Source organism: Lolium rigidum, chromosome 6, assembly GCF_022539505.1.
Source record: "Lolium rigidum isolate FL_2022 chromosome 6, APGP_CSIRO_Lrig_0.1, whole genome shotgun sequence".
Taxonomy (NCBI): domain Eukaryota; kingdom Viridiplantae; phylum Streptophyta; class Magnoliopsida; order Poales; family Poaceae; genus Lolium; species Lolium rigidum.
Genome location: NC_061513.1, coordinates 271140587 through 271159530, shown reverse-complemented (window position 1 = coordinate 271159530; position 18944 = coordinate 271140587). Strand labels below are relative to the sequence as shown.

Genomic DNA, 18944 nt, shown 5'->3' with positions numbered 1-18944 from the left:
ACTAGGCGCACCTTTTTTATGAAGAACACTTTTCCAAATTCTTTATAGTTTAAGAGCAGATTTGAAAATACGTGATTACGTTTTTCGAACTTCTCGGTTTTTTGAACTGTTTTTTAGGCTTATTTCCGAACCACTTATCGAAATGTTCCAAATGATATTGTGTTGAAAAGATATTGATTAGGCGCAGCTTTTTCATATTGAACATTTTTTCAAATTCTAAACGGCTAAAGTTTAATTTCAGAGATATGTAAAATCGGAGATAACGCCGACATGGCAACATTTCGATATTGGATCATCTAGATTGATTAGGTGAGGCATTGCGGTGTGTTGGAGTATTAATAGGGTTATATTAGTGCTAATTTTATGTGGCGTCGGTCGGTTTGCCCAATAAGAGGTTGTACGAACGGTTTCTATGAATATGATTTCCGTCCAAAAAATACAGTGCTCGAATATGAAAGTGAACTTCTCGACATCTGTTAGTGAACTTCCAATTGCAGTATAAAAGTTTTAGGCATGCTCAAAATGTACTTCTTACATGTGCAAAATGAACTTACGCGCCGATACAAAATGAAGTTTGACAAAAGCAAATCTCCGATATGTTCACAGTAAACTTCCCCATGTTAAAAGTTAATATTAACAAAAAATAAATTTCCAACTTGTTTTCTAAATTTTCTAGAAGTGAACTTGTGATGTTCACTGAGTGAACTTATGTCCGCTGTTTTTTCTTGATGAGGTTTTTCTACAGTGAATCTTGCCAATAAATTTTGTGAAACCATTGCTTGACAAATTGAACTTGCCAATAAAATAGAAGTGAACTACAGTTTCTCGAGTATATCAGTATATCATCAGTGGTATTTTTTCACACAATTTTTTGTTAACTTTCAAGTGCATAGGAATTGAATTCCATTACAGAAGAAAACGAACTTCCTGAATTGGGTAAACTTTATAGACAGAAGTTAACAGTCATTTTCTCAAAAGAAAAAGAAGGTGAACTCGTGGTGAGCTACTTATATACATACAACTGAAATGCCGAGCTACACAAAAGTGGACTGTCCAGATCACATAGCTAAGCGCACACATCCTCATTGCCGCACATACATGTATCTATGCGAACAGGAGCGTTTTCAACAAACATATGGCATTTATGAGAACATCATAAACCCGTAGTACCAACTGTGTGTTCCCGATGGCCTGGACAAGCATGTATTCAACTAGCCAAAACCCAAGACCAACTGAGTTAAGCGATCTGGGGCAGCAGCGGGATTGGGAGGTCACCAACTCCTCGGATGCTGACCACGGCATCACGACTTCTCCAACTACAACGCAAAGTTTCCTTGAAGAAAGTTGTCCAGAATCTTCATTCACCTCCATAAGCTCATAAACTAGTGCAAATTCTAAATAATCTTCACAATGAGAGTAAGTTCCTTTTGAAGATGCACACCTGTACAATTAAATAGTCAAAATGAATTGCTGATCATGAAATTTTGATCATAATAGTTCAATTTCCTCTAAATAGTCAACATAAAGACAAAAAGTACATAACAGAAGGAAGATTACTTTGATTAGACCTACCAATCAGTAATCATGGATGAAATAAACTTTCAAAGTGAATTTCCCGTGCGAACCAAGTGAACTTCAATGTTAACTACTCTGAACAGAAAAAGGTAAATATGAACTTCCCGACAAAATGGGGTGGGACAAAGCTAATTGCCCCAATAAATAAAATGAACTTCACACGTGCTATCTGAATGTGTTTTTTACCGTCACTTGTTTGTCTATTTTCAGGACCTACTAATTTACCTTGGTTCTCTCCATGTCCAAATAGGAGTTCACTAGTAGTGGCTGGACTAGATGAAGTAGTACTCTAGTGCACTAAGCCAGAAAAATGCAGAGTCAGGCGGTTCAAACACAATATCATAAATATTGAACAAACATCTCAAATTCAACCATCTGCACTTCCCAGATGCAAAATAATGCACTTGAAACCAAGAGCGGACTCCCCAGAAATAGAAATTTAACCTCTGTGACAGATGACTCAAGCTTCCTCGACATGCTGAAAACGCATTTTTATTTGGAAACCTGCCCTCCTTGGCTGCAGGAATAATGCACATATTAAAAGCAAAAGTCAACCTTTTGAAATAGACATATAACTCTAATGTGCACCGCGCAGCAGTCACATTTCTTGCTGCAATATTGACACATTTTAGCGGGTCCATATGCAGAACAAGAACAAAAATCTAGAAGAAGCAACGGAAATCTTCATGCATATAAGTGTGACATCTAAGAAAAATGCTCTTTCTCATCGAAACGTTTTAGTTCTTAGACAGCAGGAGAAGAACAACAAACGCAGTTCAATTTAGTTTGTGAAGTTCAGGCCGCAGGAGTCGGCCAGCAGCTCACCTTGGTTCTGAAGTTTAGCGAAGAAGAAGCGGAAAGCTATGCTCGCGAGCGCGAAAATCCGTAAAGGGGAGGCGCTGCTGCCATCAGCTATCTGAACAGGAGAAGGCGGGCGAAGGATTCAGTGTGGCAAGAATTTTTCCAATTCCACAACTATTTGCACTCCCACATAATTCACAAGAAAATCAATTTCTTTTTTATGGACAAAGTAGACTACGCATTTTGTACAAACCGAACTTCCTAAGATCTGAACTTTAGATGGCATCGAATATAACAACAAAGAAGGTATGACATGGAATCAAAGTAGAGGCACAAGGGATCCAGTGCTTGAGGCCATTACCTGCGTTGAAGGGCGAGGCGGCGTGCTGTGGTCATCCTCAAAATTTATCCCTAAAGAATAAGTCCATGGTGTATCATAGCAGATGATGAACTGTAGTAGAGTTAAAGGCTTTAACTATATTTTATCTCAAATGAACATTTTTAAATACACACAATCTGTAAGAAGTGTTTTCCAGATGACCATGTAGCAGGAATATTCTCTAGCAAGAATATATAAAAGGAAACTAGCAGTAGATGTGAACTTCGCGAATTAATAGAAGTGAACTTCACAAATAACGAACCGATGTAGCTTAACTAGTGAACTTTCATGAACCTCTACTGCCGCATGTCACGGAACTGCACTGCCTATGCCGTATAAGTAAACTTCTCGACATTAATAGGTGAACTTCTGCTCCACCGGATATCAATATATGTGTATGTGTTTATTTTGCTACCTATCGAATTTTTGCTAGCTGTGTCCATGCAAATATTGAAAAGAAGAATCTTCTTGATTGGAAGAGAAACAAAAGGTGCACCCAATGAAGCATCAACCAGAAATAAGGAGGAACACTCACAGTACATGCTCCGGATGACGTCGTCGGTTGCATGCTCTGCTCTGCACCCTCGAGCTCGAGCTCTGTTCTGCACCCTCGAGCTCTGCAATAGCAAACTGTCACATTGTGAGAAAGTGAAGTTCCACACAAAAATTGTGTGACCTTGCCAACAAAATAATGGACACGACGAACTCCCGGGGAAAAAACATGTGAACTTCATGCATAGATCAAATGAACTAACCAGCTGAAATATATGCAGTTTGTCCGAGTATGCAATCTCTGCATATTTTACATATATAAAGTGTGAACTTTCAAGTGCATATGAATTGAACTTCACGACAAAAGAAATAAAAACTACATGTGCGGCCTAATCGAACTATTTTTTCAATCCAAACTGAACATCCATAATAAATGAACATCCACTAGTAGCGATGAGGAGCATCACTGCGGCGAGGAGACCTGGCGCAGGCTCCGGTGGACTCCAGCAGCGGGCATTTGAACCAAGTGAGCTTCTGAAAGAAGTTGAGGTGAACTTCCAAAGTATTTTTTCCATAAAAAAATGGAGCTCACATATGTACAAATTGAACTTCCTGAAATTAAAGTTTTAGAATTCACCCAAATACACAATGTGTACCACCCAAATTCATCTAATTAAGTGGACTCACATGTAAAAGGAAATGGAATATCAGTGACTAACAAAGTCACACCCCAAGATCAACAGATTTTTTTAAACACAAATTAACTTTCCAAACAAATAAACTCCTAAAAAATGAACTTCAACGACCGACAAAGTGCACTTCTCGACAAATTGGACAGTGTCTACAAAACTGGGCATTTCACTAGCGTGTATTGGGCAGTACTGTGGCTGGCAGTATAGACACATATGCGTGCCTTCTTCCTAGGCCATTATGCTTAGTCTATGCATGTTTGTTGCAGAAAATCACAGTGAAGCAATTCTTATATTTCGAGATACTAGAGAAATTAACAACATGGTAGTGACATGGAAGTTCAAAGGCGGCAAAGTACTACCAAAGTCTGGAGCAGATGATAATGAAATGAACTTCAGCGCGTTAAAAATGAAATGAAATGCACATTTTTACATCAAAAGTCTCAAAAATACACAGAATCTGTGGACAGTGTTTTTTCCAGATGACCATGTAGCAGGAATATTCTATCTAGCAGCAATGTATAAAACGAAAATATCAGTAAATGTGAACTTCGCGAATTAAAAGAAGTGAGCTTCACAAACTTCACAAATAACGAACCACTGTAGCTTAACTAGTGAAATTCCATGAACTTCTACTACCGCATGTCTCTTCACACTTTAACAAACCGCTGTTGCTTTAACTAGTGAACTTCCTATTTTCCACTTTTTTTAACAGTAAATAGAACTTCTATTGCGGTCAAATCAAAGTGGGTGTACACTGCACTGTTTCTCACATTCAGTGTCCTCCATCATCATTTCATACCATTATATACATCCGTATATGCACTTGGTTTTACTAACAGACTGGTTTATGAAAGGGGTGTATGAAGCAATGGCTTGTTGGGAGACAAACTAAGAAGGAAAAAGGAAATGACAAACCTGAGTTGGACAACCGTGGGCTACCATGAATTGTAATTAACTCTAGCTTGTGTTGGACTTCTTTTTAACTGCAGTCTATGATTTTTTTAACTGGACTTGTCATATTTTTTAACGAGCTTCTAGCTCTGCCAGAGTGAAATCTCTGATAGCATATAACAATTTATTGACAAAGGAAACTGAACTTCAGCAACGGACAATGTGCACTTCAGGACCAAAACTAAAACTTGAGAATATGCACTTCAGTGAGAATTGCAAGATGTTCTACAGAAGTTCTTAACTAATTCCATCTAAATAAGGCTTAGTTTGGCAACAAAGTTTTTCTAAAACTAAAGTATTTCAGTGCAAAACGGAAGAATACTGCAGTTTCTTAAAACCGAAGTATTCCTCAGGTTTGACAAAAAATGCAAGGTGTTTGAGAAGTGCTGTTTTACTGTAAGAATATAGTAGAATTATATCTGGGGTAAAATTTGACTCGTTGACTTGACATTGCCACCAATAATATTCCTGTTAGACACTCCGCAGAATCATAAATAATATAACCTCACTAGGATTAGCACATGTTAACACAACTAGCTAGTTAAATAGTGGATCACTATAGCATTCGAATTTAGTCGTGCCTAGCTTGGCTAGCTACATAGAACAACTAATGACCGTTTGCAAGCATACATGAAACTAGGAACGGACAACAAATAGAATATCTGGGGTCTCAATTACCTTTTGATGCTGGGATCCTCCATCTGAACTTCTAATGGACTCCACCGGCTGGACAACAAATAGAGAGTTGTCTGGTGCTTCCCAAATTCCTAGAAATATAAAAGTGAACTTGTCAATAGAAAAAAAGTGAACTTCTATTCTCTTTCTATCAGCCACACATGAATAACAACAGAACGCATAAAACGAACTCCCCCAAAATAAAAATAAAAGTAAACTTGCCATTTTACACAAAGTGAACTGCAGGTAAATCTGGCACAAAGATCTCAAAAATTGGTATATTGTTCTATCAAACATGTGCTAAAAGCAGGCTGTGGTACTAAATACTGGGCAGCATAGCAACATTCCACGTTACTACAACCTCATCATAGGTACAATTAAGCTTGATTACACCATACAATTTGAGACATCAAAGAAAAATGCAATTGATATTAACAGAGGGTAATTTAATTAGTACCAGGCACCATGCAGAAGTAGAAGAAAAATTAGCAACAGAAGCTAACTTCCGGATTTCAAAATAGTGAACTTCGTGACAAAAAAAATTCAGACTTTTTTCCTCGTGCATGAATTGAACCCTTTATGCCAAAAAATGAATTGTCTGCACTAGACCAATTGAACTTCTGAAAAATGAAGTGAATTCTCCCGCTAATAAAAGCGAACTTCAACAATTTTTTGACTATCAAAAGGAACTAAATAAACAAGTGTACTATCTAAACCCAATGGGTGAAATTTCTAAAAAAGTAAAAACAAAGTGTCGGAAGCAGTCATGTTCATGTTTGTTATAATTGGCGCAACAACGAAATTTAGAGAAAAAAACTAAAGAAGTTCAGAGAAGGGTCAAAGGCAATCATGTTCGTGTCATCGGGCGTCTGGTCAGAGAAGCGCCCCTAGGATGTCGAGGCGCCGGGGCAGTCCACATGGACTGAAGTGGACTCAGGGAACATGCTTCGGTGGACTCCCCGTGTCAGGCGCCCGGTGAACTTCCGCACGCTCCGTTGATGGGCTCCCCATGGCAGCGGCGGTGGACACGAGAGAGGGAGGAGGTCGAGGAAGCCGCCGCCTTGTGGAATCCCGTTCGCCTCCCTTGTGAACTGCCGTGGGTGGCGCCCCCGGACCTGCAGGCGATGTACCTGCCGAAGGCGGGCCGCACGCGATGCAGGGGAGGGGAGGGCGTCCGCCAGACCCGCCGCAGTGGAGCCCTTGCTCGCTGGCGACAGGGAAGATGGGGGAGCCGGGGCCGTCGCGAGGTCTGTTCTGAAAGGGCGTCGTGGGCTGTGGGTTGCGGCAGCGTGCTGGCGGTTGGAAGTGGGGCGGTGGCTGCTACGGCGGGCTGGCAGTGGGAAGCGATTTGGGGCAACGCGGCGGCGCGCCGGCGGTGAGACGTAGGGAGGCAGCCGCGGCGACAGTAGGTGGCGGCGCGCATGGAGGAAGGAGGTCGAGGTCGCGCGGTGGAGGATGGAGGCCGTGGCTGCGCCGTTAGGGAGGGGAGGTCGGGCGTCGCGCCGTCGATGTGATGGCCGGAGGCAGCGGCGCGCTGGGTGGTTGGCCTTCCGCGCCGGAGCGCTGAGTGGGCGGCCGAGGGGGCGGGGCGGCGCGCTAGGGGAGGACGGAGCGGGGCGGCGAGCTGTGTGAAGAAGGTAGGAGGCGGGGCGGGGTGGGGCGGCGCGCTGCTGGAGGACGGGACGAGGGCCGATGCAGGCTACCTGCGGGAAGAAGGTAGGAGGAGGGTCGAGGCGCGGCGGCGCGCTGCTGGAGTACTGGGCGGGGCGGCGCGCTGCTGGAGGACGGGACTGGGGCCGATGCGGGCTAGCTGCTGGAAGAAGGCGATGCGGGATTTGGGGATGTGCGGAAAGTAAGGTGGGGATGAGTCCGGTCGGTCGGTTTTCCGGTTGGTAGGTGGGGAGGAGTTCGGTCGGTCGGTTTTCCGGTTGGTAGGAAGGGGGTTCGAGAATAGCTATTCTAGAACCCCTCTTAAGGGGGGTTCGAGAATAGTTGGGCTCTTACAAATATTACAAATTTAAACATATAAAAGTAAGTTTAGTTTATTTTACGATGTTGTAGCAATGCACGGATTTTGTGCTAGTAAACATTAAAGCTACTAACAAATTGGTTGATGCTCAAAGGGGCTGGGAGTATTATTTTTACTTGTTATAGCTGGAACCACATTACAGAGTTGACCCTGTGTGATAATAATATGCTGGCAGCACATGCATGCCATTGCCATGCAGATAGCATGCCTCATTATTATATCTGTAGTCTGTACTCTGGGTTACAAAACTCATCCGTTGGTAGGCACGACGACGATCCCATCCACCATTGATATTGTCCCGTTCGTTGACTACTGGCTTGCTCCGGCACCAGCTCCCACATCGATCTGGCGGCAATGAGCGCTCACCCATACTCGCCGGCGAGCCTTGAGCTCCCGGGCTATGTACCGCCGCGACTCTCCCACCTCGAGATCCTCGGGCCCTACCTTGGCGCGTCCCTCTTCCTCTTCGCCGCCATCTGGCTCCTCTCCGGTACGACCTTCCTCCAGTCGGATTTTTCTTCCTGGCAATGCATGGACCCGAGATCTCACCAGTCATGATCGCTCACGCTGCAGGGAGGTGCGGCAGGCTATCGAAGGTCGACCGGCTTCTCATGTGCTGGTGGGCGTTCACGGGCCTTACCCACCTAGTCATGGAAGGCCCCTACGTTTTCACCCCCGGTTTGTACAGCAAAAGCAACACCAATTACTTCGATGAAGTCTGTAAGTCTCCATTTCCCTTTCCCGCATCACTCTCTCCCATTGTGCCAGTTAGTCCAGCACTCTAGCTACGAATCCGGACCAAGTAAGCAAGCGTCGATGTTGGCTGTTCCGTTGTGTTGTGTAGGGAAGGAGCAGAGCAAGGGTGACTCCAGGTACGCGGCCAGGAACTCCGCAACGGTCAGCGTCGAATGGATCACGGTTCTGCTGGAAGGCCCCGCGTCGCTGCTCGCAGTGTACGTCTCCTATCTTATCTCTGCGATCGTTGATAGCTGCAGCAAGCTCGCTCTGTTTCTTCTGTAGTCATACGTGGGCTGCATGTCAGACTTCGTAGGTCGACTCGCTCTTCTCTAGTTAGATCTAGCTTGTTACTGAAGCTCAATCACACTGTACATGGTTCTGCAATTGGGTTAAGACTTAGTCCTCACTCCTCACTCAGATGTCAGAAGATTTTGTCAACACCTTTCTGTAATTAGGACGTGAGGCCCTGGTCTCTATGACTCCTCTGAATTTGATTCGGGAAAGTTCATATTCGATTTTGTTCATACATAGGAAGTTCACACTTTGATATGACCTCTACCGATAGATGCTTCAAAAGGGCATATAGAAATCTTGTGGTTACGCTCAAATCCTCATGTTATTTGCAAAAAGAATTAAAAACCTCAACTTTCTTCTTGTCCAGTACTAGTCGACTATAGCAAGCTGCTACATATAGTTACTATATATGGAGCTTCAGCCCAGCAAGATGTTCTTGTTTAAATGGTGAACTGGTAACTTTACTTCATCTTACCAAATCTTTGTTGGTTGCAGCTATGCTATTGCATCGCGGAAGTCCTACAGCCATATCCTCCAGTTTGCCGTGTGCCTGGGTCACCTCTATGGAGATATTGTTTACTTCGCTACCGCCTACATGGATGGCTTCAACTTCTGGGCCAGCCCATACTACTTCTGGGCATACTTCATTGGCGCAAACAGTTCATGGGTCGTGATACCACCACTGATCGCCAGAAGGAGTTGGAAGAAGATCTGTGCAGCGATTAATCAAGCCGAAAACGTCAAGACTAAGTAACACAGCGATTGATAGGTTTTCAGCAACCAGGAAACACTGTGCTACATAAAATATTATTTGCTTATGACATTAGACTTCTTATATATTTTTTTTATAGAAATCCGCTTGCTTGTATTGTGCCTTTTGAAAATGACATTATCTCAAACAACTTTATAATCTCCGTTTCCGGCCGACCATGATCCGATCATCAGTAGCATGCTACCTTTATTGGTGAAGAAGATGAGTCACTACGGAAACGCATGTCGTTGCCGTGCAAGCAGGTTGAACGGCAAAGGGGTTATTTGCGGCAAAGGCGTTGCCATGCGAAGACGCACGGCAAAGGCCGGACGACAATGTCTGGCCAACAAAGGAGCTTTACCGCACGTACCAGCAAAGTTGCACGGCAAAGGCCTCACTGCCGTGCGGTATTCTTTGCCGAGCGTCTTCCCTCAATGACGTGCGTCCATGCATTACCGAGCGTCATATTCCTCGCTGCAGTGCACCCCCCTTCGCCGTGCGTAAGTTACTAGCACACGGCAAACAAATTTTCTACAAATAGAAAAAAGCCCGTCATCACCGCCGCCGGTGAGTGCAGCTGGCCGGGAGGAGGTCGCGTTGCTGGTCGTGCCCACGTCGAGGAGGTCGCCCACGTTCGCTGCCGTTGATACGTCCGGCTCGACCAGGCCTACTTACTGCTGCCTGCTCGCTGCCGCCCGTTCATCGCAACGTCCTTGCCGCCGCTGCCACGCACGCTCTCCAACACCCGTCCGCCTCCGCGTGCTCGTCGCCGCGACCACGCCCGCTCGGCGCCAAGCGCTCGCCGCCGCGGCAAGCCCGCTCTCAGCTGCACGCTCGCCGCTGCGAGGTCATGAAAACCTAGATGGAAACGTGTATTGTGGGCATTGCCATTGCCATGCAGATAGCATGCCATGCATGCCATTGCCATGCAGATAGCATGCCTCATTATTATATCTGTAGTCTGTACTCTGGGTTACAAAACTCATCCGTTGGTAGGCACGACGACGATCCCATCCGCCATTGATATTGTCCCGTTCGTTGACTACTGGCTTGCTCCGGCACCAGCTCCCACATCGATCTGGCGGCAATGAGCGCTCACCCATACTCGCCGGCGAGCCTTGAGCTCCCGGGCTATGTACCGCCGCGACTCTCCCACCTCGAGATCCTCGGGACCTACCTTGGCGCGTCCCTCTTCGTCTTCGCCGCCATCTGGCTCCTCTCCGGTACGACCTTCCTCCAGTCGGTCTTTTATTCCTGGCAATGGACCAGAGATCTCACCAGTCATGATCCCTCACGCTGCAGGGAGGTGCGACAGGCTATCGAAAGTCGACCGGCTTCTCATGTGCTGGTGGGCGTTCACGGGCCTTACCCACCTAGTCATGGAAGGCCCCTACGTTTTCACCCCCGGTTTGTACAGCAAAAGCAACACCAATTACTTCGATGAAGTCTGTAAGTCTCCATTTCCCCTTCCCGCATCATCACGCTCTCCATTGTGCCGGGCTAGTCCAGCACTCTAGCTACGAATCGATCCGGACCAAGTAAGCAAGCGTCGATGTTGGCTGTTCCGTTGTGTTGTGTAGGGAAGGAGCAGAGCAAGGGTGACTCCAGGTACGCGGCCAGGAACTCCGCAACGGTCAGCGTCGAATGGATCACGGTTCTGCTGGAAGGCCCCGCGTCGCTGCTCGCAGTGTACGTCTCCTATCTTATCTCTGCGATCGTTGATAGCTGCAGCAAGCTCGCTCTGTTTCTTCTGTAGTCATACGTGGGCTGCATGTCAGACTTCGTAGGTCGACTCGCTCTTCTCTAGTTAGATCTAGCTTGTTACTGAAGCTCAATCACACTGTACATGGTTCTGCAATTGGGTTAAGACTTAGTCCTCACTCCTCACTCAGATGTCAGAAGATTTTGTCAACACCTTTCTGTAATTAGGACGTGAGGCCCTGGTCTCTATGACTCCTCTGAATTTGATTCGGGAAAGTTCATATTCGATTTTGTTCATACATAGGAAGTTCACACTTTGATATGACCTCTACCGATAGATGCTTCAAAAGGGCATATAGAAATCTTGTGGTTACGCTCAAATCCTCATGTTATTTGCAAAAAGAATTAAAAACCTCAACTTTCTTCTTGTCCAGTACTAGTCGACTATAGCAAGCTGCTACATATAGTTACTATATATGGAGCTTCAGCCCAGCAAGATGTTCTTGTTTAAATGGTGAACTGGTAACTTTACTTCATCTTACCAAATCTTTGTTGGTTGCAGCTATGCTATTGCATCGCGGAAGTCCTACAGCCATATCCTCCAGTTTGCCGTGTGCCTGGGTCACCTCTATGGAGATATTGTTTACTTCGCTACCGCCTACATGGATGGCTTCAACTTCTGGGCCAGCCCATACTACTTCTGGGCATACTTCATTGGCGCAAACAGTTCATGGGTCGTGATACCACCACTGATCGCCAGAAGGAGTTGGAAGAAGATCTGTGCAGCGATTAATCAAGCCGAAAACGTCAAGACTAAGTAACACAGCGATTGATAGGTTTTCAGCAACCAGGAAACACTGTGCTACATAAAATATTATTTGCTTATGACATTAGACTTCTTATATATTTTTTTTATAGAAATCCGCTTGCTTGTATTGTGCCTTTTGAAAATGACATTATCTCAAACAACTTTATAATCTCCGTTTCCGGCCGACCATGATCCGATCATCAGTAGCATGCTACCTTTATTGGTGAAGAAGATGAGTCACTACGGAAACGCATGTCGTTGCCGTGCAAGCAGGTTGAACGGCAAAGGGGTTATTTGCGGCAAAGGCGTTGCCATGCGAAGACGCACGGCAAAGGCCGGACGACAATGTCTGGCCAACAAAGGAGCTTTACCGCACGTACCAGGATAGTTGCACGGCAAAGGCCTCACTGCCGTGCGGTATTCTTTGCCGAGCGTCTTCCCTCAATGACGTGCGTCCATGCATTACCGAGCGTCATATTCCTCGCTGCAGTGCACCCCCCTTCGCCGTGCGTAAGTTACTAGCACACGGCAAACAAATTTTCTACAAATAGAAAAAAGCCCGTCATCACCGCCGCCGGTGAGTGCAGCTGGCCGGGAGGAGGTCGCGTTGCTGGTCGTGCCCACGTCGAGGAGGTCGCCCACGTTCGCTGCCGTTGATACGTCCGGCTCGACCAGGCCTACTTACGCTGCCTGCTCGCTGCCGCCCGTTCATCGCAACGTCCTTGCCGCCGCTGCCACGCACGCTCTCCAACACCCGTCCGCCTCCGCGTGCTCGTCGCCGCGACCACGCCCGCTCGGCGCCAAGCGCTCGCCGCCGCGCCAAGCCCGCTCTCAGCTGCACGCTCGCCGCTGCGAGGTCATGAAAACCTAGATGGAAACGTGTATTGTGGGCTGGCTCGACACATCATGTACCGGCCTATTCATCTCATTATATATCGATCAGGGGTACAATACATGGTTAGGTACAATTACAAAACTAACCTATTATACACATATTCTATCACCCTCCCTCAATCACAAGTTACATAAGGTTGAGATTGTGCCTACAATGATTAAACAATGGCAACGGAAGTGGTTTAGTGAAAATATCAGCCACTTGAACCTTGGATGAGATGAATCGAATCTACAATTGCTTTTGAGATACGCGTTCACGAACAAATTGAAAATCAACTTCAATATGTTTTGTCCGTGCATGAAATACTGGGTTAGCTGACAGATAGGTTGCACCAATGTTGTCACACCATAATACTGGAGGCCGAGCTTGTACAGCACCAAGGTCCCGTAGCAGCGACTGAACCCAGATAAGCTCTGCTGTAGCATCACCCAAAGCTTTGTACTCAGACTCAGTACTGGACCGCGAAACCGTGGACTGCTTACGAGCACTCCAGGCGATCAAATTTCCACCATAAAAGATAGCATATCCCCCCGTAGATCGTCTGTCATCTATATTACCCACCCAATCTGCATCAGAGAAAGCATACAGAAGAGTGGAGGAAGCAGACCAAAACTGAAGACCAATGTCAACGATGAACCGAACATAGCGAAGTATCCGCTTAACAGCTGCCCAATGAGGAATACGAGGCTCAAAGAGATACTGACAAACCTTGTTAACAACAAAGGATAAGTCAGGACGAGTGACAGTGAGATACTGCAAACCAACAACAATACTACGATACTGAGTGGCCTCCTCAGAAGAAAGAGCATCACCATCAACACTGCATAGACGCTCAGAGGATGACATAGGAGTAGTAGCAGGACTGCACTTCAACATACCAGCACGCGCAAGTAACTCAAGAGCATACTTGCGCTGTCGAAGAATGAGACTGCCTGACGAGGAGGAATCTACCTTAATGCCCAGAAAATAATGAAGGATACCAAGATCCTTCACAGAGAAGTCAGCCCGGAGTTGAGAGATGAACTTGGGAATGGCAGTCGCAGTCGAGCTAATAACGATGATATCGTCAACATAGACCACCAGATAAATAGTTACATCTAGCCTCTGGAGAATGAATAAAGAGGTATCTGCAGTAGATGGAGTGAAACCCAATCTGCCAAGAACAGAACAGAGCCGTGCATGCCATGCCCGTGGAGACTGCTTCAGACCATACAAAGAACGAATGAGGCGACAATAGTGACCAGGCTTGTTAGGATCAGCAAAACCAGGCGGCTATCGCATATAGACCTGCTCATCAAGAAAACCGTTCAGGAAGGCATTCTGAATATCCAACTGATGAAGATGCCAGCCACGAGACAGAGCAAGAGACAAAAGAAGTCTCACAGTAGCAGGCTTAACCACGGGAGAAAAAGTCACCTCATAATCCAAACCATAGCGTTGCTTAAAGCCTTTAGCGACAAGATGCGCTTTGTAGCGCTCAATAGAACCGTCAGCATGGAGTTTAACTTTAAAAATCTAGCGGGAATCAATCAAGTTAACACCAGGAACAGGTGGGACCAGAATCCAATTACCATTATCCTTGAGGGCAGCAAACTCTGTCTCCATAGCAGTACACCAATGAGGAACTCGAAGGGCTTCACGAAAGTTACGAGGTTTAGAGGTATCCTTGGAGGCAGCAAAGGCAGCAAGGACAATATTCCATGCAACGGTTCCATCAGTACAAACTTTGGGCTAAGAAATACCACGACGAAGGCGTATGACCGGACCAGATGGACCAGCAGGGGGTGCAGACACCGGATGCTGCTGATCAGGCATAGCAGATGGCGATGGTGAATTCCCTGGTGGCGTAGGAGCAGCCGATGGAGACGGGGGTGACCCAGTCGGGCCAGGTGACTGAGGCGGCCCAGTGGGTGCCGATGAAGACGGGACAGGGGAGGCCTCACGCGGGGGCGTTGAGGGCTCACCCGAAGGAGGCCGAGCTGAGCCGGTCGGGACGCAGCTCGAGGCCGCCCATGCATGCCATGCACGGGCGCGGGATCATCAACGTGCGGCGCGGAGGCGCCGTGATCGACGTGACCCATATGGTGTTTGGGCGTGAGAAGTTCCAGACGAGCACCGCGAGGATTTCCTGCACCATTGTTAGCAAACAAAGGCGGAGTATATGCAGTATCCATAAATTGGTCAGCAGAAAGTAAAGAGGACTCTGTATGTGGTGGTGACAGGTGAATATCTGGCATGTTGGAAAAAGGAAAATGGTTCTCATCAAAGATAACATCGCGGGAGATATAAACACGCTTAGATGGAACATGGAGACACTTGTAACCTTTATGAAGGGAGCTATACCCTAGGAACACGCATTTCTTAGAGCGAAAATCAAGTTTATGAGTGTTATATGGGCAAAGATGAGGCCAACAGGCACACCCAAACACCTTAAAAAAGGTATTGTCTGGTGTCTCACAGAGAAGACGCTCAAGGGGAGTCTTCATAGCAATAGTGCGACTGGGGAGCCTATTTGTAAGAAAACAGGCTGTGGCAAAGGCATCACTCCAATAGTAAAGAGGAACTGATGCATGCACAAGTAAAGTAAGCCCAGTCTCAACAATGTGCCTATGTTTACGCTCAGCGGTACCATTTTGTTGATGAGTATGTGGACAAGATACACGATGAGAGATGCCAAGGCTATTAAAGAAAGGATGGAGTTTTTCATATTCCCCACCCCAATCAGTTTGAACATGCAAGATTTTGCGATTAAGAAGATGCTCAACATGTTTCTGAAACTGAGTAAAGACAGTAAAAACTTCAGATTTATGCTTAAGAAAATATAGCCAAGTGAAACGACTGTAGGCATAAAAAAACTCACATAAAATCGATGTCCACTAACAGAAACTTGGGCACGGCCCCAAACATCAGAATATATAATCTCTAATGGGTACTGTGTTACACAAAAAGACAAGGGGAAGAGCAATTGATGACTCTTCCCTTGTTGACATGCATCACAAACTGAAGACACTTTATTTGGTTCTAGGATAGATGGAAAATCATGACTATGAACAACATGCTGAACAATTTGCAAAGCTGGGTGGCCTAGGCGACGATGCCACATATCTCGTGACACCTTGACACTGCTGAGCGCTGATACGTCTCCAACGTACCTATAATTTCTGATGTTCGATGCTTGTTTTATGACAATACCTACATGTTTTGCTCGCACTTTATAATGTTTTTATGCGTTTTCCGGAACTAACCTATTAACAAGATGCCGAAGTGCCGTTCCTCGTTTTCTCGCTGTTTTTGGTTCCGAGAAAGGCTGTTCGGGCAATATTCTCGGAATTCGACGAAACGAAGACCAAACATCATAATTCACCGAGACGGACCAGGACACCGAAGGGGAGTCGGAGGGGAGGCCCGGGGCCCCGGACCATAGGCCGGCGCGGCTCGGAAGGGGCGCGCCGCCCTATGGGGTGGGACCCCCAGGCGCCCTCCTGCGCCGCCTCTTCGCCTATATAAGCCCTTTCGACCTAAAAACGCGATACCAATTGACGAAACTCCAGAAAGACTCCAGGGGCGCCGCCGCCATCGCGAAACTCCGTTTCGGGGGACAAAAGTCTCTGTTCCGGTACGCCGCCGGGACGGGGAAGTGCCCCCGGAAGCCATCTCCATCGACGCCACCGCCTACATCATGCTCCGTGAGTAGTTCCCCCATGGACTACGGGTTCTAGCTGTAGCTAGTTGTTACTCTCTCCCCCATGTACTTCAATACAATGATCTCATGAGCTGCCAGGAAGGTTATATATACAAAGAGTCACAGGCCAGGTGCTATGGCTGCAGCTCTACTCTCCAAAAGGATTCATGCCATCTGTACTTAGACCAAACCTTAAGTTCCTTGCATCCTATGCAAAGTTTGGGAACTCTCTATCGATTTTTCTCCATTGGGATCCATCAGCAGGGTGCCTCAACATCACGTCTTTCTTACGGTCTTCTTCGTGCCATCGCAACAACCTAGCATGCTCTTTATTTCTGAACAAGCGTTTCAGCCGTGGTATTATAGGAGCATACCACATAACCTTGGCAGGAACCCTCTTCCCGGGGCGCTCGCCCTCAACATCACCAGGGTCATCTCGTCCGATCTTATACCGCAATGCAAGTGCACACCGGACATGCATCCAAATTCTCGTACTCACCGCGGTAGAGGATGCGAGTCATTAATGCATGCATGTATCTTTTGCACATCTAATCCTAGAGGGCAGACAATCTTCTTCGCTTCGTACGTACTGGCGGGCAATTCGTTACCCCTTGGAAGCTTCCTCTTAATTATTGTCAGCAACTTTCCAAATCCTGAGTCAGTGACACCGTTCTCTGCCTTCCATTGCAACAATTCCAGTGCGCTGCCTAGCTTTTTATGGCCATCTTCGCAAGTTGGGTATTACAATTTGTTGTGATCTTCTATCATCTTGTCGAAGACCAACCTTTCCTTTTCAGTTTCACATTCTCTCCTTGCATCAGCAATGGACCGACAAAGATCATCATCAGCAGGCTCATCTGGTGCCTCTTGATCTTCTACTTCATTGTCTTCATTGCCTTCTACAGTATCATCGTATTCAGGGAAATTGGGATAACCGTCATCATCCTTTTCCTCTTCTTCATTGTCTTCCATCATAACCCCTCTTTCTCCGTGCTTGGTCCAACAATAGTAACTGGGCATGAAACCGGATCGCAGAAGGTGGCTGTGAATGAGACTCGAGTGAGCGTAATTTACGGTATTCTTGCAGTTGACACATGGACAATACATGAAGCCACCATGTTTGTTTGCCTCCGCCACGGCCATAAAATTATCCAGGCCCGAAGTGAACTCATCAAACCGTCGGTCAATGTACATCCATTGCCGATTCATCTGCATGATATAATTTAGCTGATCAAAACCATTACAGAACATCACGATGTATATATACACATGCATTTTATCAATTACGAGATGAAAAGGATAAAGTTGTTAACCTCGATGAAGAAGAAAAAAACAAGTTAAGTGTGGCTTGATTTGTGTAAACTCAAGTGGCAAATCCTCTTAAGCATTTCATCGAATACCTCTTGTGCATGTGAAGAAGAGAGGAGAGCAATACACCCCTCTTGTGAAGAAAGTGAAAAAATGGCCAAGTGTGGCTCACACTTGGGCAGGGCAAGTTAATATAGCCAGATTGGGGACCTTGTCCCGGTTTGTAATACAAACCGGGTCCAGAGGGGGGGCCTTTGGACCCGGTTTGTATTACAAACCGGGACTAAAGGTTTCCCACGCCTGACACGGCCTGCCGCGCCCTGCCGTGGACCCTTTAGTCCCGGTTTGTATTACAAACCGGGTCCAAAGGCCACTACCGGACAAGCTCTGAGCTAGTGGGGTCGCCCTGGGCAAAACGAACCGGAACCAATGCCCCCATTGGTCCCGGTTTGGTTCTGCACTGGGACATTTGCTTGGGACCAAAGGCCTCTTCTCCACTAGTGTGTATTTGCTTGCTTCTAGTAGTGAAATCCGCATCGAACATAATGCCTTTGCCAAAAATGGGGACAGTGAAATTATACAAATCTGGGTGGCAGATCTCCGAGTCGAGGCCTTGAAATAGATGAGTTGTGACCTCTGGTCCTACCAAGAAAGTCACCTTCTTAAGATCAAATAGGTTTACCGTGAACACACTACCCAGCTTTGCGTGCAGGTTATGGAGTATTGGTTGTAAACCCTTGGTTACAAGTGTAGGCAAAGCTGCTAGAAGAGAAGCACCACTCACCATGGGTGGTGGCATAAGTTGTCCCTTTCCCCTTGTCGGATCCACAATCTTTGTTAAAATAACTTTGGCGGCAATGATAGATACAAACAAAATAGCTACAGTTGAACATGGAATAGTAAGAATTGATGGATCCATTATAGTACAATTGTAGAAGTTATGGTGTAGCGGATGAGCCTGGCCAATGAAGCAATGCTGAAATGTTAAGATAAGTCGGAGGCCACATTTATGGGTTTTAAACTTTTAATACTTAAAAGGTACAAATAAAATATATAATGAACAATAAAAAATAATGATTATAGAACTAGCAAAGTGGCCCTTGCACATGTGAGGGCAACATGCGATCTTTTTTTGATTACACAGCCGCCATAAAACATCATGAAAACAATGAT

At 46.1% G+C, this 18944-nt stretch overlaps 2 protein-coding genes across 2 annotated transcripts; both read left to right on the top strand.

Annotated features, from left to right (window-relative positions):
* Positions 1–7948: 7948 nt before the first annotated feature.
* On the top strand, positions 7949–9380 carry LOC124659687 (probable 3-beta-hydroxysteroid-Delta(8),Delta(7)-isomerase). The gene is made up of 4 exons (XM_047197513.1): positions 7949–8084; positions 8168–8314; positions 8439–8547; positions 9122–9380. Exons 1-4 carry the CDS (start codon positions 7949–7951, stop codon positions 9378–9380), a joined length of 651 nt encoding a protein of 216 aa, XP_047053469.1.
* Positions 9381–10464: 1084 nt separating this feature from the next.
* Positions 10465–11899, top strand: LOC124659688 (probable 3-beta-hydroxysteroid-Delta(8),Delta(7)-isomerase). The gene is made up of 4 exons (XM_047197514.1): positions 10465–10600; positions 10680–10826; positions 10958–11066; positions 11641–11899. The coding sequence occupies exons 1-4, from the start codon at positions 10465–10467 to the stop codon at positions 11897–11899; spliced, it is 651 nt and encodes a 216-aa protein (XP_047053470.1).
* Positions 11900–18944: the final 7045 nt, after the last annotated feature.